A 22,110-nucleotide genomic window follows, 5' to 3' on the forward strand; every position below is an offset into this window, starting at 1 on the left:
CAGGATTAAGAGCTGCTGCTGCTACAGCTACTGCAGCTCTTAGTTTGTTAATTAAAACGTGCCACATTTGTGCCATATTTGTTACAGTGACATGTTTAAAATAACTGACAGCAGCCTCTAATCTAATGATAAAATCAGAGTGTATAAACGGTGTTAACCCGCCTGTGTAGGAGCATCTAATGCGTCCTTTGAACAGCAGGAAGCTGACTGTGGTTTGAATAGAGCCCACTGTTTCTGAACACAGGCTGTTTTTATTTCTCCATGGATTGTTTTGATACATTCATCCAGCACCTAGACATGGAGATTTTACAATGGCACCTTTAAAATTTGAGGTGAAGATAACAACGGCATTACAGCAAACCAAACTGAGATGTTTCCTGCCTTCTAAAGAAGCAGATTAATATATACTAGTGCAGTGCCCGTAAGAAAAATGTATTCCTATAGAAAAGTGGGAGGTTAAGTAGCTTTTTCATGGATGGCCAAATGAGGCTGTGTTTGAAGGTGGGGCGTCAGGGATATTTAGGTTTGTTGTGAAATCCGATATTCCAGGGTATAATTGGCTGTTTTTGACCATTTTTGATTTTGCCATTATATTTCACCTTAAAAATTATTTACTTGGTGTCATTATTTTCAGCACAACCTCACATGTGTGACTGTACAGTTATTTTTTTATTTTGACATACTGTATTAACACAATGGACCTAAAATCACAAAACAAAACATAAAATCCAAGTAGAAAAAGTTAGTTTTTTATGGGTTTTTTTTTAAACCACAAATATGTTTAACAAACAATTTTTATAACTTAAAATGCAAATATAAATTGTTGTTTGCTAAATATGTGCATACATTTTAAAAATTTACAAAGTTATATGTAACTATTTACATTTAAATGCAGGCAATGCTCAGGTCTGCCTGTGCTCCTTGAGAGCTGCGCTGCCTGCTTCACATTCAGCATCTTCTCATTGTTCTGACTCATTAAACGAAAAACCAACACCACTACACAGTAAACACATTACACCAAACACTACATAACACACTAACTACACACTCCAAACACGCTAAATGTAACAAATCTCTCAACTCTCAATATCGCTGTCTGACCGTCGTTGCCTGTCCCTCCCACAACTTCCTGTTCCTCAACAACCAAACTTGCTGCTTGGACACTTTCGTGACAAAAGCCTGTTTTTACCGTTTCTTCCTGCACCAGACACAAAGCAAACGTGACGGCAATGTTCGCGAAAAAGCGCAGCGGACATTATTTACCCTAAGTCCGGTTTTGGACGTGCCGGTGGGTCCGGTCCGACGACTCGGGCGGTGGGCCGTGTGGGTGGGCTAGCAGCTAGCTACACACGAACATCCACAGATTACAATTCCACTTTGTTGTCCGCGTGGTGGACAATGCTCGCGGAATTTGTAAAGCATTTATGAAATAATTTATTAACGGTATCATTGCAGTCCAAACAAATGCGAAGTCGCACACCCTTGAACCACGCAGCAGCCATGTTAAAAGTCTCAGGTCAGTCTGATCCTGATCCGCAGAAATATTTGAGGCGCGCGCGCGCACACACACACACACACACACACACAGACAGAGATTCCTTGCTTTTATAGAGAGATGTACATCCTATGTACATCCTGTTGCACGTAACAAAATCCTCTGCATAAGAACTCCCCTGAACCAGCATTAAGCAAACCAAGGCTCAGATTGTGTGTTCATCTCTTCCTATGCGTCTGTCTCTATCTCAGGAGGGAAGATGAAGCCCAAGTGATGAGTGCATCTCAGGTGTTTGAGGAGTTTATCTGTCAGAGGTTGATGCAGGGATACCAGATCATCGTCCAAACCAGTAACAGGAAACCACAGCCCTCTGTGGCCACGCCGCTCGGCAGTAGCCCTCTTTACTCCAGAGGTAAATTGATGTTTGACATCATTTGTTTCTGTCTGATGTATTATTTATAAAACCCTACACATTTTTAGGTTGACCACTGTAGTGTATCAAAATGTAATTATGTGTTATTTGATGAGTTAGTAAGGGATCATTAAGTATGGCTTATTTCTCAAATAGCCTAATGTAAAGTTATCTCTTGATATTGAATCTTCAGCGTAATGTACCTGGTCCACATTTTAGTAATATTCTCGATTATACTTCAACTTAATAGATACTTGTGACGAGTTGAAGTGGAGCAACAGTCTGCAAACAGGGGTTTCAGTATTTAAGACAGTTTGTCTCTGAAAAGACGTTTTAATAGAATGTCAACAGAGCCATGGTGACTCCATGTGTCTTCTTTCATCTTGTGTTCTCAGGTCTGGTGTCTCTGCGTAGAGCAGAGGAGGAGGAGACTGTTTACTGGCTCAGCATGGGCCGGACCTTCCATAAAGTTTGCCTCAAAGACAAGATTATCACTGTTACTCGCTACCTCCCCAAGTGAGTACGACTGGCAAACTTGAGAGCAGATAGGACTAATTATACCATGCCGATGCTCCCGAAGGGGTCAAGGATCTCAAGAGAGGTTAGGGGTTTAAGTGTTCCAACTAGTATTAAAACACTAAGTGTATCTCGACTTTAACTGTCAAATAGCTTTAAAGTAAAAACTATTACATCTTTTAATAAAAAGCTAGTGAGAGGATTTTAAAGGATGCTGTCTGGAGGCTGACTGACAGTCAAACAAAAAAGCTGCTGTAACCCAGCTGGAGGGTTAGGCTTGAACTGCTGTATGTATACGGAGGAGGTATCTTTCTTAATATATAGTAGGGTCCAAAAGTTTGAGATCACTTGGGACATCTCTAATATTGTCAAGTTATCCGAGAAATATTCAGAACATTTGTGGATTCAGGAAGTAAGTGAACATGTCCGAAGTTAAATTGTTATTCCAAACAAAGAGGGGCTTTCTCAGCATCAAATCATGGCTGACTTTTGGATTCCAATGCATTCCAATGAAAAGGAGGACCAGTGTCTGCTAGGTCCTGAGTTCTGAGTCTCAGAGCTGTGTTTTCCACTTGGCTTGGCATCCCCGGCCTCCTTTCCCAAAATACCAGAAAATTACAGTACGGACTAGAAATAACTACCAAGCTGATTGTCCTGTGCTTGTGTGTGTTCAAGATATCCGTATGAATCAGCTCAGATCCAGTACAGCTACAGCCTGTGTCCTCCACATTCTGATGCTCAGTTTGTGTCCTGCTGGGTGGAGTTTGGCCACGAGAGACTGGAGGAATACAAGTGGAACTACCTGGACCAGTACATCTGTTCTGCTGGCTCTGAGGACTTCAGGTACAAACATACAGACAAACATGTACATCATGTGTACTTCATATTACCACTCAGATGTGAGCACTTCGATTTTTATACACTAGGATGTATATGTATGTACTTTATTTTTAATGCAGTTATAAAATGATACAACAATGGAATGAGTGAGGTACAGCTCTCTATCGTCCCTCGTCCTCCACAGTTTGATCGACTCTCTGAAGTTCTGGAGGACTCGCTTCCTCCTGCTGCCAGCCGGGGGAGCTCGGCGGGTGGCAGACGGGGAGGGGCACTGGGATGTGTATGGGGAGGGAGCAGGTGCTGGGATGGGTGGCAGTGGGGATGGGGTCCTGCTGGATGGCTTCGTTCGCTTCCTGGAGGGCCTTAACCGCATTCGGCGTCGCCATCGCTCTGACAGGATCATCAGGGTGAGGCTCTCTCAGGTTAAATCAGGATTGTACAAGAAATCAGCTTCAGATTCCTCACAGTTTGCTATCATCTTCTTTAGAAGGCTGCATGATGTTGAAATACACCAACATTGCCAGATTTTCTTTTCTGTGATATGAATGGTAATGGAGAACATGGAGGAATTTATTATGATATATACTGCATATATTTATACCATAAGTTGTTATAAAATATAAATAGAATGGCGTGTTCAAACAAAAATAAATTTTAAAAATACTCCATTTTGTTTTTCCACATATGTTATATCACACAGACTTCTCTTGTAGATGGGATTATGGAAAATGAGAGTTTAGCAAGATTTATATTTATATTGAGCAGCAAAAAAAGCTGCTGCAGGACGAGTTTGAGTTGACATGGTACGTCCCACAATGTGACTATTACCCATATGTGCACATGCTGAAATGATATATCATGCAGTCCTGATATCTGGTTTCTTACAGTAGTGAAAAGTAACTGAGTAGCTAAGACATTTCATGAGAAAACCTGTAGTTGATTGATCAATACAAACATTTTTGGTTTCATTTCATGTGAAAATCCACTTCGAAAACTTCAGAAGGTCTGCTTGAAGTTTGCAGACAGCAAATATGCACCTCAGATATGTCTCTGCTGCACCCTGAAAACAATCCAACAGATTACTTGTCACAAATACAGTTTCTAATCAGCATAAGAGAGTGATCAATTTTTTACATCCCTTGGTTTCTATCCCACAGCAGAAGGGCACACCAATGAAAGGACTGCAGGTTACCAGTCCTCTCCCCTCATATCCCACTGAAACTGTGGCCCCCCCACAAGGCAAGAAAGGCACCTCGGCTTTGTCAGCCTTACTGGAGATGGAGCAGAACCAGAAGTGAGTCTCTCATGGGACTGCAGACAAACATGTGTGCGTTGGAGTTCTGAATCTCAGTTTTAACTACATTCTGTCTGCTTCATGTCAGGACACTGGATGAACAACAACAACAGCAGCAGCAGCAGCAGGTGAAGCCTTCAACAGCCGTCAGCGACCTGTCAAATGTTGCTACTGCTCCCACATATGTAGACAGTCCCCGCAAGGTGAGTGTCTGTTCCCTGTGTGTTTATCAGAATTATTTTTTGCTTCAGCAATTTAGCTTCTGCAGACACATCTGAATGTATTTTTTATCAGCAGTAAATGCTTGGTTCATCTTTGTTGGTGCTTCAGTGTCGGGTTTTTGTTTCTCTCCTTCCATCTGCTTTGTTCTCCATGCCTCTGTTCTGTTCCTGTTACTGAGCTTTGGGTGTTTGATTCTGGGTTATGTTCCTCCTGTATGCTGACAGGACGCTGCCTTTATTTTGGATTTTATACGTAGCCCTCGCTCCTCCTACATCTATCACTCTCAGGTCAGTAACTAGGTCCCTGGGCATCACTGAAGCTGTGTTTTTGTTGTGTGTCTGTGCTGTAGCTCCTCTAACACAATCTGCATTGCTGCATGAGCATGGTGTGCAGAAACACTATGTTGGAGTCACATGATGTTTGTCAGATTCCAGTTCTAACTTTCATTGAGTTAGTACTTTGTGCTCAGTACTGTGCCTACTGTGCCTGCTGGTAGATTGTGACATTGTCAAACTCTGGGATCATAATTAATCTACAGTGCCTTTGTGATGGTTTAAGTTGTTAGTAGTTCCCCACAGCTGAAACTTATAGATACAAAATGTATTCAGTGAGGTTAGTGGTGACGAATGTAATGCACTGACATAAATGTTGACGCCATGAAAAGTTAGTGATCTGACAAAAACTGTAAGAAAGAACTGAAGCTGTTAACACTAGATGTTTACATCCAATAAACAAACAAAACAGGTCATATAGATTAATTACCTCCACTTTTGCTGTTTAGTCTCCTATTTCTGGCTGTTTGTAAATTTTTAGCAGCACATTTTCTTTGCTCTGTTGTTTAACTGAGACGGTTTCTGGAAAGAGATGCATTTTTTTTTAAATGTCATGATCTGTTTTCATATCAGTGCATGTCGAACAACATATTGTATGGAGTGGACGATACCGATTTACGTGTGACAGGCCAGTATTGGTCTATAAAAAAGGACATCAGCATGGCTGGATACCACTAGATGTAAATGAGGAAGTGTTTTTGTTTGGAGCATACTGACTGAAGCAACTCACTTTTTAAAGTATAGTTGCCTGCTGAAGCCAGCGAGGCTGCAGATAAAGGAGTCCAGCCAGCAGTGGCAGCTGGAGCAGCAGCACAGCCTGCAGGAGAGACGGCAGCCAGCAGCAGCTCTGCAGACACCAGGTAACCTCTTAGATCATACTGCAGGGATGCTCCTCACAGCTCTAACAAAAAACATCCAGAATGTAAAAATGATTGTTAAAGCAGTGTAATAGTTGATTACTTTAAAGCTGGGATTGCTCAGTTAATCTAGAAGCATTTTTTGTGATCTTTGTAGAAAATCTTTTAACATCCTGACAGCAGTCAATAAATCAAATGCTTTGACAATAAACGAACAAAATCCAGTATCTGTAGCTTTCATAGACTTCTGATAAACCCATCCAATCATCTTATTTGGCCATTATGAAAAGATTGGACAGGCTACCTGTCTGTCTACTTACAGTTCTTGGTTAAAAGTTTCTGTCAAGAACATGAACATCATGGCAGTATTCAGTTCAAATGATTTCTACAGCTCTCATTTTTGTGCGATGGAATGAGTGGAACACAAACTACTTTTGTCACAAAAACAACACCACAAGTGGATGTTAACTTTTGACCATGACAGTACTTGTACCTGCCTGCACACACTACCCTGTGCAATCATTGCGTATGACCAGAGTCTTCCACAGAGCTAGGCGAATGCATTGCAAAACTGATTAGAGAGCTAGTGGAAAAAAAATGACAGAGAAAGTGGAGCCAAAATGTCCCAGAGTTAACTTACTATCTTGACAGTGATGAATATTAACAATAGCCAGGGTTGTTGTCTATGCTCATCATGATATTGTGACACATGGTTTGGTTATAGAGATGACAACGACATGTTGCGCTCACAGTACACAACCACTGAGCCTGCTCTTTACAGTTTGAACAAAGAACAATTGAGCAGCAGCAGTGACAGACTGTTGCAGCTACTGTTAAAATAAAGCACACATCCTGAGCTGAACAGAGCTGTGGTGAAAGCAACAGCCTCCTTCTGTGGCAAATGTTAGCATAAAGCACACACCCGGAGTAACTGTAGTGCTGGGTAGGCTTTTTCGCACTGAGGTATGTTTTTGGTGGCTATATTGCTTGTGTTGAAATTACTGTGTTATTTCAGAATTCTTTGATGTATTCATTGGTCTTAAAGGCTCAGTCAGCTTGTTGAATGTAGTGAACTAGCTTCTTACACATCTCCCAACTGGCCAGCAGCAGGGGCAGTCTGAAGCTAGGCGGTGCATGTTCATGTGTTTTGGAAAGTGGCTCTGAAGGGAGGAGGAGGAATTTTCTTGGTTGGATACTTTCAAAAATTGACTTGCTATTGTTTCTATGGCCTTACCAAGCCCAGCATTAAACAAGCTTCGGTAATTGTGTCTTGGATGTTTTTATTTTATGACATGAAATGTAATTTTGCTCATTTAAAATTTACCAGTAAATAAACTGGAACTGAAAACTTATTTTATCCTAGTATGTTTAAATTATGTCTTAATGTTTGTTTTTAAGTTGTATTTATGGACCCCAGTGAGACGAGCTGATAAGCTGATCATAAGTTCTTGATGATAGCACTGATCAGGGGTCTTTTCACAGTGGGCAGTCTGCTGTAGGAGCCCTCTCTCTGTCCTCTTCCTCAACACTTTTGGAGATCCTGGAGGCCATCAAACATCCCACGTAAGATTTCTTGTTGCGTGTATTTGGCAGTCACTTCCAGCACCAATGTTTTGGGTAAAATTTGAATGTATTATAATGTAATGTCTAGTAGGTCCAATATTATACTATTTTTCATCAATTTCACACAGCTGTCAGAGGTCCAACAACTCTGTATTCGTTAGCATTGCCCCAAACCCATCCGTGGTCCTGAATTTCAGCTGTCTAAAAGTCGCTCTCCTGAGCTTTCCTGAGAGCAGGCTGTTTCTGTGCCTGCACCTTTTAAAGCTGAGCTCTGTCTGTCAACGCCTACTTGGAGAGCATTGCCTGCTACGTCACTCTCATGTTTACGGTGGATGTATTGCTACATAGACATAATATACGTAGACGCCTTATAGACTGACGCTACCTATTGGAGCTGACGTATCAGCGCGGCCGCCATCTTGGATGGGTCCCCAAAGCGCCCCCCCCCTGCATTTATTTCTACTGAGGAAGGTGTATCCCCAACTACAATAATCATAACTCCCCGAATTTTTTACCGGATTTTCACTCAGTTACTAGCAGCAGAGATTTAGTTATGATACAGGGCGCTGTCACAAAAATTATAAAACTTTTTTTTTTAAAATCTTACTTTTGAAAGGTAATCCCCTGCGATCTGGTAACAATACTGCGCCGGTTATTGCAACCGTAAACTGCACAACCTACGGGCATAGTTGCTCACTCTCCGTTGATTCCGATTGACTCAGGTGCTAGCCTAGAGTGAGGAGACCCAACCAATATGGCGGCGACGCTGTATTACGTTCCAGCACGTCATGAGGCGTCTACGTATATTATGTCTATGTATCGCTATGGCTCGCGGAGATTTTTTCGTTCAACCATACCAGTTTGACCCAGAATCGGACCCGGAAGGAGAGGCTCCTGAAGAAGTACAGTCTCATGCTGCAGCAGGACGTTTCTGAATGATTAGTGTGTCTGAATAGTATTAATTTGTGTTTGTATGTTTTGTTACAGTTACTACCATGTAGCTTATGGCTAACAGCTGGCGAAAGCTGTGTTTGTCTCCAACACAGTCTCCAAACTCTTGGACACTGTTCACATCGTCTCTGTCAGTGTTGTGGGTAATGCATTACAAAGTAACGCGTTAGAGTACTCTAATTACTTCTTTCGTGTAACGTAACGCATTAGTTTCGTGCGTCAAGCAATCACTAACCTCGTTATTTTTTTAAAAAAGTAATCCGTTATTTTAAGAATTTCTCCGGATAAGGAAAGGAAAATCCTGGCTGCAGCCTGCTTTTTGTCAGACAGTACAATGCCACCTGCGCATGTGTCAGCGGAGGCGCAGCGCTGTGATGCGTCTGTGCCCTGCTGCTGACCTACGTTACCTGTGTGTGTGTGTGTGAGTGAGTGTTTTCGAAACCCCCGGCAAGATGGCAGAGAGGACAGCTTTTGCATCGTGGAAGTACGCACATTATTTTCAATTCGCCAGTGAAAAGGACAAGAACAACATAAAGGTAAAATGCATACTGCGTTGGTGAAAAGCTTCTGTCGACCGCAAAAAATCAGGACTTCTTGTGCATTTAAAGGAGGCTGTGTGTGTGTCAGTTAAGTTGCAGCATGTGCGAGGCACTGCAAACGGCTTTTAATTTTTGGTAATGCATGAGTACTCTAACGCGTTACTTTTATTCATAGGTAACGCTGTAACGTAACTGATTACTTTTAATTGACGGTAACGTTGTAACCTAATTAACTACTTTCCAAAGTAACTATACCCAACACTGGTCTCTGTCTCCAGTCTGCACATGTTTCCAGACTTTTTACTGTGACAACCAAGCTCCATCGTAATATTATTAACATTAAACTCGCTTCAAACGCCATTGCATAAGGGACCGAAGCAAAGCTAACTAGTTAGCCAATTTCAAGCTGACTTCACCATACTCTTAGGCAACTGTAAATACAATCAAAACGTGGCGACACTTATCGGTGGCTCGGGTTCAGTTGCTGGGTCTGGTATGGTTGGGACTTTACAAGGGTCAGTGTCGAGGCAAAGCCAGCTTTGTACTGACCCTCGTTACTGAAGCAGTCCCATGTGAAGTTGTTAGCACACACATAAAAACTAACAGGAACCGCAGCCGGCACGTTGTCGCTAAAAATGAAACGCAACCACTGTCTCTTCTGTCGTTCTGTAGCTGGGACAGAACAAAACATAGGCACTTACGTTGATTTGTACAACCAGCAATTTGCGTGTCTAACTCTGAACGACGACATTGCCAAACACTGCTATCTTACCACTGGACACACCGAACTTCACCTCGGGGATGAACACCCCCTCTCTGATATCTGCTATCATTGCGCAGAGGAGGCCAGCCTATGAAAATGACTCCTTTCGTTACATAACGACAGGAGCTGAATCCGAACAGCCTGTAGGAGCGCCGTTTTACCAGTGGGTGGGCTGCAGAGACCATGCAGGAATCCTTTGCTTTCCTTATTCTGAGAGTTGGTAGGCTCAGGGAGGACCAGTTTATATATGTAGAGACCCGAAAAAACTTGTTTTTCATAATATGGGACCTTTATAGACTTCTAGTTTTTTCTGTTAATCATCTCAGCATTCCCACTCGGGGTGTCATGATTTCCATTCTAAATTATAAATGGACCAAAATTTAAAGGTGATTTTGAAATGAAAAACAGATTTGTGATGTTGAATTTTACCTCTTGTTGTTTACTGTTGAATCACTGAAGTTGGTGTATTTTGTAGGACAAAGTCGAGCTGTTGTTGTGGAATACCTCTATCTTTTAAAAAAGGGTTTTAAAATGTAAATGAGTCTGAGTATGTCTGGACATAAAACCAATGATCTGTTGATTTTAACTAATCCAGATGCAATGGTCTAACAGTGGCAGAACCGTCAGTGCTGAAAAAAAGTGAAATTGAAACAAATCGATTTGTGAATTTGGATCATGACACCACTAGTTCCTATGCAGTATGGAAAAGTGTGAAATTAAGGGTGAGTAATTATCATGTCTGGAGAAGTATGGAGACATATTTGTGTTTCTAGAAGAGCCCCTAGTCAAAATTTTAAAGTCTGAATTTGTAAACGCATATAATAATCACACAAGCAGAGTGTTTTTCATGGAGTTTGGAGCACAATGTTCATCACTTTGTGAGAAACCAGACTGATATTGTCCAGAGCAAGGCAAGAAGTATGGCATGAGACTGAACACATTTTGAAATGAGAAATGTGTAAGAATCGTGTTATTTGAAGTCTCTTGTCCAGATTTAATCTTTTTTATCTGGTACCTATTTGGAGAACATGTTTTTCAGGTAGCATAATGTTTGTGCTGTCTGGTATTACAGGACAGGTGTGCAGTTGCTCGCAGAGCAGAAGGGTCTACCACTTAACTGCTTTATTAGCGCAGAGGTCATTCATTGGTTGGTCAACAATGTGGAGGGCGTGGCCACACAAGGGATGGCTGTGGACATCATGCAGGTAAGAATTGGATGTTGAAATGGTGAAGTGATTAACCCGGAAGTCACTGCTGGTAGCAAAGAATAGATAAAAGACCTCAACTTTACAGGCTTTAGTTGTTCCACTTGGTTTGTGCTTAGACAGAACAAACATGAATTAGTTAGCGAGCTTTAGAGATCTGGTAGATGGCCTACTCCTGTCTCTGTCTGTGTGGTTTGTGTAGAAAATGCTGGATGAAGGTTTGGTGGCCCACGCTTCTGGAGATGCCATGCGTATATTTGTCTACGGATTCTACTTCTACAGAATCGTGGGAGAGAAGGATGGTGAATGGATTTAAGATACACTCCATGCTGATCACTGCTTTCTTGTGGTTTTGCACGTGCTTGTACAGTATGCACTACTATATCTATATATCCATAATCACTGCCAGCTAACTCATGTAAAGGTTTCCAGTGGGTTTTGTCATGAAACTGTGTCTGTCTCGCTCTATGCAGGCCTGACATCCCAGCCTCCACCCTCTGCAACTGGAGGCTGGTCTGCTGCAGCCCTAGAGGACTTTGCCTTGTTCCAGAGGAAGTGGTTTGAAGTGGCCTTCGTGGTGGAGGAGCGGCGACCCTGCGACCTCCCAGCCTTCCTCCTGCCCTGGCTACCCAGCCGGCCAGCTTCCTACGCAAGTAGGCACAGCTCTTTCAGCCGCAGCTTTGGAGGACGCAGCCAGGCCGCCGCACTGCTAGGTACACCCAGCCTGATCCTCCAGATCCAGCCCACACTGCACAGGAGCTGCAATGTCCTCACTCATCCAGTCTGATGTTGATCTTACAGTCCAGTTCAGAGAATTGCCTGGGTCCAATATTTACATGCACCACACGGCAGAGAGGGTACATGTGGGCTCTTGGTCAGGTAGTTTGCTAGAAGCCAAACGTACAAACAGAAATCCTACATGGTTCTCCTTCTTCTGCTAAGTACTGCATTATTTATGCAGACTTTGTGGCAGTGCAGTTTGCCCTGCCCTTAACATGACCAAGGATAGTACTGAGCACCCTCAAGTGGGTGATACTATACAGCTTTCATCCACATTTGTCTGAGGCTCATTATTCTTGGACTATGCCAGTTTTTACCATTAAATACCTGCAAGTGTTTAGAGCAGACCACACTTCCTGAGGATCAATCAGGAGGACTGATGCAACAATGTCTACTGCAAGGGAGTGAATCTACGGAGCCCAAGACATGACATGGTCTAAAAAAATTTAATTGTGGCCACAATATTGCTATAACGTGCGCCACAAAATATTAATTCATGGCCACGAAATAAGTATAACGTGCGCATGAAATACTTATTCATGACCACGAAATACTAATTCGTGGCCTCGAAGTAGGTATAATGTATGCACGAAATACAAATGAGTAATATTAATATCATTCCTGGACAGCTCGCTAAGCAAATCGAGTGCACCTTCTCTTGAAACCGCAATAGCCTACGTGATGTCCTTAAGGTGAGTGTCTTTTCTTATTCTGTTATAGTCAATATCTTGTTATCCCGCATTTAGGCAGTGCCTTTCACTGATCATCTCCTTTGAAAGTAGCATCATGTGTGTCACACTCTCAGCTGAGGGTATACAGAGGCTATATGAGCCACAGCGTTTAATAATGCCACCGGACGCAGCCCTGCAGTTACAGTAGCACTCACTGTATGTATCGCGTTGCCAAGGGAACCCATAGCCTATCAGTGATCAGAATCTAGTTTGTATTGATTTGCAGGTTGTTCTTGCTCTGACTGAACTACTGAATTTGTCTGTAGTGTTCTCTGGACATTTGTCCTTCAATAAAATCACAGAAGATTAAAAGTTCACTATATTATAGACCTACTTAAATAATTGCCTAAATGCGGGATAACAAGATATTGACTACAACAGAATAAGAAAAGACGCTCAACTTAAGGACATCACGTAGGCTATTGCGGTTTCTAGAGGTGCGCTCGATTTGCTTACCCAGTTGCCCAGGAATGATATTAATATCATTAATTAGTATTTCGTGCGCACATTATACCTACTTCGTGGCCACGAATTAGTATTTCGTGCACACGTTATAGCTATATTGTGGCCACAATTAAATTTTTTTTGACCATGTCATGTCTGGGGCTCTGTATGAATCAATCCTCCCAGCAGTCATTGCTCCTTGTAACAAGCACAACTCATACTATGCTCTCACTCATTTGACATGTTGAGAAAAGTGGACAAAAAAAATGTAAATAAGAAAATTAAATCTTTGGAAGTCAGAAAAGAACACTATGGTAATAGTCCACTGAGAGATGGTGTTTTTCAAAACTTAACTTTCTACTTTCAATGTCCAAAAGAAGTTAAAGGGTAATGCCACCAAGTTTACACATTAAAGTGTGTTTACAGGTCTTGGGGAGTGCTTCTGCATTTGTGAAAAAAAGTGATATAAAGCCTTTTGTGATGAAAAGCCTCCACTGATGGCTGCTGAGTTGCATTGTGGGTAATGTAAGCACAAGGTTTTAAAGAGGCAGAAGAGAGGAAGATAGTTCTGCTCTATAAATTTTGATCAATACTTCATACTACTTCATTCACATATGCAGCGGTACTCCCCAAGACCTGTACTTTAATGTGTTTAAATGGTGGAGTTACCCTTATTTTATTATAAATAATAAAACAAAAATAATGAGCCTTACACGTACATAACAGACATACCACTTAACATTACAACTTCATTCACAATAAATCATATTCCATCTCACACAGTAGGATTCTCACCATCACCACAGTGTTACATTTTATGACTTCATGCTGGACTCAGCTTCCTGAAAGTGGACTGTAGATCTGCATGGAATAGCTGGTGGTGTGTTCTCTAGTGTGAAGTGTATGACGAGTGTCTCCTCTAGCTGCAGTCTTATCCCTCCGTATACACGGGCTGTGCCTCTGTGTGATGTGGTCATGATCAGATTTTTCCACCTCCACCACCCAATCAGTGCATGCTGTGTGGTGCAGCTGATCCAGGAGCTGTAGACAGTAGGTGTGCTGTTTCAGTGCATGCTGTGGTATTTATTGGTGGCTGTGGTTTAGTAGTGCTGTGGTGTGCAGTATCCTCACCTGTCGCTCTCCTCCTTGTTCTTACAACATGAAGCACTATCACAACACAGCATGTTGTGACAGTGTTTCTGCTTCGGCTCCATTCTTGCTTCATGCGATCGCTCAAAGCTTCATTCATCAGCAACACACATGCAAATAAGTACTTTCTCAGTTTGCTATCTGACCCCTTGGACTGGTTTCCTGGAGTACACCTAATGTGATGCTGAACTCTTTTATCACACACTGGCTGCATTCATAGCGTATTAGTTATTCTAAGTGTTATTTATGATACTAGGAAACCTCTCTTTGAACTGAGATGACTGAGACATTAATGCTGTTTTCACTTCCCCATGATTATACCTGTAAGCATTCATATTATCAGATAACTCAGTGTGTCAATGTCTTTAACATCTGTAATTGACACACTGAATAACAAAGCTGCTCATCTTATGCCATTTAATGTCAATCCATGCTCACCACCTGTGCTGTCACTCCTCAATCTACCTGTCCATCATGCCATTTATCTCCCCATCTGTTGCTTCCTTTGCCTCCTGTCTTCCTGTTTGTCCACCTTCCATCCTCCCTCCGTCTGTCCTCCAGCTGCAACAGTCCCTGAGCAGAAGACAGTCACTCTGGATGTGGACGTTAACAACCGTAGTGACCGAACTGAATGGTGCAGCTGTTATTATCATGGAAACTTCTCCCTTAATGCTGCCTTCGAGATTAAGCTGCACTGGATGGCTGCCACTGCTGCAGTGCTCTTTGAGATGGTAACTAGACACCTCCCCACTCCAACACTATTATTAATGCAGTTTTTTGTATGCCATGGCCATAATGTTTTCAGGTTGTCCGTCAATCCATCTGATTTGTGTTCCAGAGATATCTATTAAAGTTAGCATGCTAACCATCTAGCCTCAGCCCGTCCTGTCTCCTTATACCACGTTGTACCTCAAGAGAAAATAACCACTATAGTTTCAGCTGTCAGATACATGGCATACGGTCTAAGTTTTCAGTGTAATGAATGAGTAAAATAAACTCACAAAATGTCAAGAAAGGAAATATACTTAAGCCAATACCAAACAGAAGAAAACAACCGCACAGCGTCTGATTTTGAGTTTCTGTCTTACCAAACCAAGACAATCGTCATCACCTTGTTTACTATTTAATCTCATCACTTTATCATTCCATCCTCTTTTCATAATTCCTCTTTGAATTGTTAAGTTGTGGCCCAAAATGTGTTTTGTACGGTCACAGTAACTATTTCTCAGGACATTTTTGAGATATCACATTCACGAGGACAGGACGGACAGACATATAAATAGTTGGACAACCTGAAGACATAGTGCATCCGGCCGTGGCACAGAGGCATAACAAAAGGTCAAATGAAGGACCAGATTGGAAGAAAATTATTGTTTAAAACCAGTTAATGTCTGCCAGGTTCAAGGGTGGCACAGGAAGGCAGCCTCCTGCGGTTTCCTGTTAGTCCCGGTGCTGGAGGTTCCCTTTGCACTGACGTCTTACCTGTACGGAGATCCACTGAGAGCCCAGCTCTTCATTCCTTTGAATTATCACTGTCTGCTGAAGAACACCAGTGACAACCTTTTCGAAGGTACAGAAGCCATCTGACTGAATGCTGTGTTCATATGTGTGATATGCACAGTAGCTCAGCCTCAACATCTATCTGGTTAATTCATCAAACAGGTTTTGAACCAGAGACGTACTGGGAAAGGATGCAGCTGTTTCAAGAGGCCATACTCTACAGGTTAATGTTATGTGGTATTTCTAAATTGCAATAACCTATGGGGTCATACTTATACAGCGATCTTTGGGGTATGATGGGACATTTTGAACACAGAAAAAAAATGTTGCAAGCTCATTGATAATGTTTGAGAAATTATTAGTATTACTCAAATAATGATTTTATTTGCGCAAACAAAACTCTATTTTCCTCTCCATAAGTTGATTTGTGTGTTTCCTATTGTCCACATAGGTGCACGATTACAGCTAATCAGAAAACAGAAACAAGGTATCATTTCTGCTGGGATGTTTTGTCTCCAGTTTAACTGTCAGTAGAATGTTATGTTTGGGTGTTTCATGAGCCTTTATGAAATTCCATTTGTAAGACGGTTTTAACTTTATTGCAGAGACTTGCAATTTAGCGTCTGTGAAAGGAAGCTAGCTAACCTCTGCTGGATAAGCAGTAGCTAAGCTCATTGTTAGTTGTCTAACCTGACAAAGGCACAGCCATGGCCTTATGCTCATTATGTAACTAGTTTTGTTTTAAAAAAATTAACTTAAAGTGAAACTCTCGCCAAAAAGCAACCAAGGCTTTATTTGTGATTGAATATGAGTCAAACCTTGGTGTAAATGCATATTTACCATAGTTTCGTTTTCGGGCAAGCTAATTTTCAATGGGGTGCAGGGGCACTTTTAGTCGCAAATCTAGAGTCTCTGGGCTAGTTAGATAAAGCGGACAGACCAGGTGTCAGCAGAATAGGCAGCCATTGGGCTGCCCTTTAGCTAGTCTGCCACCTGGCCAGTCTCAACCTAACTATCCTAAAGAGTGACTCCAGAGGGTGAGTGACCCAAAGAGGAGCAGCAGAAGATGACCAGGACAGAGGTAGTTGTATTTACTCGTTGTGGCATGTGTTGTCATGTTTGCCTAGCTTCAGGGTCACAAGGGACTTCTGCTAGCAGAGAACAGGAAGTTGATGTTGCTGTAGGTAGACAATAAGAAGATAAGAGTTGAGGTAAATTCACTTTTGTTTAAAAACCAAAGCCTGTGCTCTCCTCCACTCCGGGTATTTCGTCCTCCTGAAGCTCCGGCTCTAAATTCCTCCAGAGCTGTCCAGCTCCAGCAGCTGTCTGCCGGTTAACACTAACGGGGTCACTCATTAATCCAAGACATCACGTGTCCCTCCCCTCCAGTCTGTTAGTACAATGACAGCAGAGAAAGACAGATGAGCCTGTTTGTCAGGTATTTGCATTCAAATCCTCCAAAAGACACAAACACATCTGAGCGGTGAACATCAGTTCCTGCAGTTTGCTGAGATAAATATTGCGGCTAGCTGTCTCTCAAAGCAGCCACACCTTTAATACTGCAAGACTTTAAGCCTTAGCATTATTTGAATGTGAGTTAGGTAAAAAAATCCCCACTGTACAGTTGTTATGAGCGGGAAACTTTTGCTGCTTGAAGCAAACAAGACCAACAGATTGAAGACAGGCTAATTCCATATTTATTAAAGCTCATATTAATAATATTTCTATACAGACAAATAGTTGTTTTTTTTTTTATTTAAAAATAACACACCTTCAGAGCACATTTAGTTTCTGAATGTTTACCTTTAAAGTTATTCTAAATGCCTGGTCTGCAGGTCTGATGAGTCATAAAATGAGAACTATGTTCATTGTGGAGTGCTGAGGATGAGTCACGGCTGCTCTGTAGTCTGGTGGTATGGCACTAATTGACTTTATTTTATGGTCATATTACAGTTATTAATCTGACATAGCCATAAATAGATACATGATGTGATCTCCATGAATTCTGCAAACAGCTGAGTCAAAAAAAAATAGTGTTAAAATATGTTGCACCTTTTTTTCAACTCACTTCTAAAACTGGGCCCGTATTCACAAAGCCTTTTATCTTAAGGTTAGGAGGACTCCTAAATCGGACTAAAAGTTTTTTATGTAGGAGTCGTTTCTTAAGAGTAATTCCCAAAGCCGCTGAGGCCTACTTTTAGTTATGAAAACATTGAACTCCTAAACTAGAAGTAACTATGGAGCCAGAACGGTGACTTTAAAATTTGGCATCCAAAAAATAAACTGGCATAGAAAACAAAAAAAAAAAGCTGCGTCAAACCACTCTCCATTAAAATTCGGGAATCGTGTGTTTATCCGAGCCATTTCGCAACAATGTCCAGTATATTGTAACGTGTGTCAAAGACAATTTGTGTATAGATGGCATGCAACTTCTTCCGATTGACAAAAGCCCTATTCGCACAGGACTAATATAACCTGGGGACCTCCAGTAATTTGTAATAATTGCGGAGGTCGTCTGTGATCTTAATCCCGTGCGAATCTGCCATGTCCGTAATTTGTAATGTAAAAATTCCACTGCAAATTACCTACCATATTTCACCAAACACAGAGGTCATGTGATAATATTAGTCCCGTGCAAATCGGCATCTCTGTGATTTGGGGTTGTTTTTTGTTTTTCTTAAGGTTTTTTTGTGTTTTCCACACCTTTTTCTGCCTTTTTCCCCGTCGAGAATTATGGAGGCTGCGTTGGGAATTATGAATGAAAGTTTTGACAGCATTTTGGGTGCAAATTCAGGAGGCTCATCAGAAGAGCGAAATCACGAAAGATGATTAGATGGATTACATGCATGGCAGCATGCGGTAAGGAACATTTTTCCATCTTTCAACAGGCTCACCAGTTATTATATTAAAAATATCCATAACTAACCGTTGTGCTGCTCCAGTAAGGCTCCGGTGCGGTCGACCCGGGGGATAATGTCGGTAAATTCGAGTTAAAACACAGACTTCACTTATCCTGTGTGAATGTACCGCACGAAACACAGACGTGGTGGGATCATTTCTAAATCACTTGAGGTCCCCAGGTAATACTAGTCCCGTGCGAAGGGCTTCATTTTCCCCATAGCCAAATACCGGAGTGTCCGGCGTTATTGGATTGTTTTAGTTGATTGGGGACATTATGCGTCCCTCACCAACTCAACCACAACTACAATCCCTTCCATCCGACATCGTTTTAATAATTTCCTGTTATTTAGCGTCTTCAAAACATTCGGCTGTGACCAGGTCTTAGCGAGTTAGGAGTCCTCTGGACTACTTCTAAGGTCTCCCAGACTTAGGTGCTACTTTTAGGCCTAAAATGTTTTGTGAATAACTCTTATTTTAAAAAATTAGGAGTCCTAAGTTACGACTGACACGCCCATTATTGAGGAGTTGCTCCTAAATTCGCCTGTTAGGAGCTACTTTTCTTTGTGAATATGGGCCCAGATGCACATGCTGGCCGGATCAAAAAACTTTATGACTGGAGCTGCTTATGATATTATTTTTTTGACCCAGTGGCCCTGACAAGTGCCACTAAAATATTATATAAATATATAGTATTTGTAACATTATAGCTAGCCAGCATAATAATTGCTGTTAACCACAATATACAGTGCTTTCAAACGCGAACAAAATTGTATCTTGGATTTATTTAAATTTGCATGTGTCATGTTTTTTTTTAGATTTCCTTATTATATTGAGTGATAGTATTTTCTCTATATAATGTCATTTATGTCCTTCAAAAATCCTCTTCTGTGCTCAAAATGTCCCATCACATGTTTATACAGTGTCATAGATATCAGATTAAGATTAGATAGATAGATAGATAGATAGATAGATAGATAGATAGATAGATAGATAGATAGATAGATTAAGGATTACAATTCCCAACCAAACTTTTTCTTTGAATATCTGAGAGACATTAGAAATGAATGTTTAAAATTGCTCTTCTTCCCAGATTTGGATTTGTCCATGATAAGTTCTCCGCCTCAGCATTTAATTTCCCATCAGAGAACAAGCCCCAGTATATCCACGTCACAGGTTTGTGGCAAAACACCGTTCAAACACACGAACTGTCTTTCTGTGTTACCTGGAGGCTGACGAGCTTCAGTGTGCTTTTTTTCTGTCAGGCACAGTGTTCCTGCAGCTGCCGTACTCCAAGAGGAAATACTCGAGTGGGCAGCAGCGCCGACGCAGAAACTCTACCACCTCCAACAATCAGGGGCCATTCGGCAGCGAGGAGCGGGTCGGTTACTACTGGGCCTACAACACCATGCTAACCAAGGCATGGAGGACAGGTGTTCTGGGTGACGAGAGGCTGGCCGACCGCCTGCTCAGAAACTTGACTGACTTCTGCTCTAACAAGGACAACAGACTGCTTAACTTCTGGGACAGCTGCCAGGAGAAAATGAATGCCAGCGCTCCCTGACAGGAGGAAAACAAAATGTGACAGAAAAAATGTTTTTAATTTGTATTTACCTTACCTTACCTGCCGTTCAGAGTCAAACGGGTAACTGTGACCGGCCTGCAGCTCTGAGTGACCCTTCGAAAGGATAAACCACTGATCTCTGTGGATGTTTACAGCTTTACAGGCTTGATTCTTCAGTTTGGAATGATGGAATGGGACATTTTAAATTTCAATTTCATGCCTTAAGAGCAGAAATTCTCCTCCATTATTGTGTGTGTACTAATTCTTTATTATTTACACAATATAAATGATAAGACACTTGTTCATTTGGAAGTCTCTTTTTTCATGTCAAATCAATCAAATACGATTATATTTCACACCCAAATGACATCACTTACGGTCTTTTTCAGAGTCACATGCAGCATCATGATGAGACATGTCTGTTTCAACATGGCAAAATGTGTCCAGTCATCAGTGTTGGACAGATAAATGGACACACTGACATGTGGTTGCATGGCAGGGGCCATCACATTCAGCGCAAACATTATTGGCTGCAATAAACACTGATAATTATTCTCGACATGCCCCGGCTACTTTTAGAGGAAACAAGTAAATATATGAAGGCAAATAACACTCCGACTCCTGTTTAATTGGGTCATTAAATTAAGAAAGTGAGAAAAAGGTCCTAAATGCATCCCTTTACCCAGATCCGCAACAAATGTCCATGGGATCTGTTCTGGGCCAAGACCAAACAGAGGGACATGGTGGAGATAATACATGTTACACTGGTTAAAAAAGGCCAATGAGGTGGAGAAACTGATTATATTTGTACATCCATAATACCTTAATTTCAGGATGTTTTCTGAATACTTAGGAAACATCACCATAACTGTTTTGTACTAATTCCATGTGACCCCTCATCAAAGGTTGTATGCAGTGTCTAGAAGCAGCTCAGTTCTTTTCCCTCCCCACATCCATTCATTTTATTAGTTTTAAATACACATCATGTAACTTCTAGTAGTGTGGGACAGAGATGCTCACAAGTCAGTTTTTGCAAGTCCGAGTCAAGTCTCAAGTCTCTGATGGCAGTAATGATCTTTCTCTCATTTGCTGTGTACCATCCGGTCTGCAGAACACTGCAGAACTATATCTGAGGAATTTTGAGGAATGTTATGCTGAGCTAAACATGTTTATTAACGTCTGTAGATGCTAATGTTAACTTGGCACCTATGGTTAGACCTACTAACTGACCAATCCGGGTGTGTTTACAGGCGCCTGATAAAGTTTCAATCGGGCACAAACAGACGAGGTGATATTTTAAAGTTATGTTCGTGTTCATTTTAGCTTCCTCCCTCACGCTCCGACTGTCTCCTGGATGTGAAACACATCGCTGCTGTGAGTATGTTTGAGATAATATGAGTACACAACTAAGGAACAAAGATCAAGCTGCTTGTCAACGTTTTATTGCAGAGATGTGACATATTATCTCTAAGGTCTCTTTAAGTTTTGAAGTAGTAAAACCCTCACGTATTTTATGAAAAAAAAAAACAGATAAACTTAATTTTTCTTTAGTTTGAAAGGGAAATCCTGACCTTGACAACTGTAGTGGACATACACAATCTCACCACAAGGTCCATTTAGCAGCTGTTCAGGAGCTTTTATTCATAATCATGTTGTCAACATGACTAGTCGGCGCAGCTCTTCTGGAAATGAAACGTATCATTATTCTGAACCCGCTGAAAACTTTTCACTCATGTTTGCATCAAATTCTTTTTCAATGCATTTTTTTCAGTTTGTTTTTGAGATGTTCATGGTTCATTTAAATATCATTCCACAGGGTTGTACGACAAAAAGCAAACTGTTGTCTATTTACGCTACACAAAAGCTGCTGAGTAGTCTGGTGGTACTTCTGTATCTGGTGTGAGGTGGCAGCAGGGTGAACACACTGGCTGGGTGGACACTGTGTTTGATCCTGTGGGCTCTGTGCAGATGTGACCATATTATTGTGATCATGTGTGTCACTGTTCCAGAAAGCTAAGTAAATGACTAACAGTTCTGAAGTCAAACACGGACACA

At 41.5% G+C, this 22,110-nt stretch overlaps 1 protein-coding gene across 21 annotated transcripts in view; it reads left to right on the plus strand.

Annotated features, from left to right (window-relative positions):
- Positions 1-20,360, plus strand: part of depdc5 (DEP domain containing 5, GATOR1 subcomplex subunit) — a 67,123-nt gene extending 46,763 nt beyond the window's left edge. For 8 of the 21 annotated variants that reach the window (XM_030402895.1, XM_030402900.1, XM_030402902.1 and 5 more), the window contains 17 exons: positions 1,747-1,907; positions 2,303-2,423; positions 3,099-3,266; positions 3,448-3,670; positions 4,421-4,557; positions 4,646-4,760; positions 5,004-5,066; positions 5,856-5,971; positions 7,451-7,531; positions 10,857-10,989; positions 11,192-11,291; positions 11,463-11,702; positions 14,655-14,824; positions 15,492-15,663; positions 15,756-15,816; positions 19,585-19,667; positions 19,757-20,360. In XM_030402895.1, the coding sequence (XP_030258755.1) occupies positions 1,747-1,907; positions 2,303-2,423; positions 3,099-3,266; positions 3,448-3,670; positions 4,421-4,557; positions 4,646-4,760; positions 5,004-5,066; positions 5,856-5,971; positions 7,451-7,531; positions 10,857-10,989; positions 11,192-11,291; positions 11,463-11,702; positions 14,655-14,824; positions 15,492-15,663; positions 15,756-15,816; positions 19,585-19,667; positions 19,757-20,055 (2,443 nt within the window). In that variant the 3' untranslated portion in view covers positions 20,056-20,360. Of the gene's footprint in view, positions 1-1,746; positions 1,908-2,302; positions 2,424-3,098; positions 3,267-3,447; positions 3,671-4,420; positions 4,558-4,645; positions 4,761-5,003; positions 5,067-5,850; positions 5,972-7,450; positions 7,532-10,856; positions 10,990-11,191; positions 11,292-11,462; positions 11,703-14,654; positions 14,825-15,491; positions 15,664-15,755; positions 15,817-19,584; positions 19,668-19,756 lie in introns of those variants that run through there. The other 13 variants (XM_030402899.1, XM_030402901.1, XM_030402903.1 and 10 more) reach the window with 12 other exon arrangements.
- The last annotated feature ends 1,750 nt before the right edge of the window (positions 20,361-22,110 follow it).

Source organism: Sparus aurata, chromosome 21 (genome assembly GCF_900880675.1).
Source record: "Sparus aurata chromosome 21, fSpaAur1.1, whole genome shotgun sequence".
Classification (NCBI taxonomy): domain Eukaryota; kingdom Metazoa; phylum Chordata; class Actinopteri; order Spariformes; family Sparidae; genus Sparus; species Sparus aurata.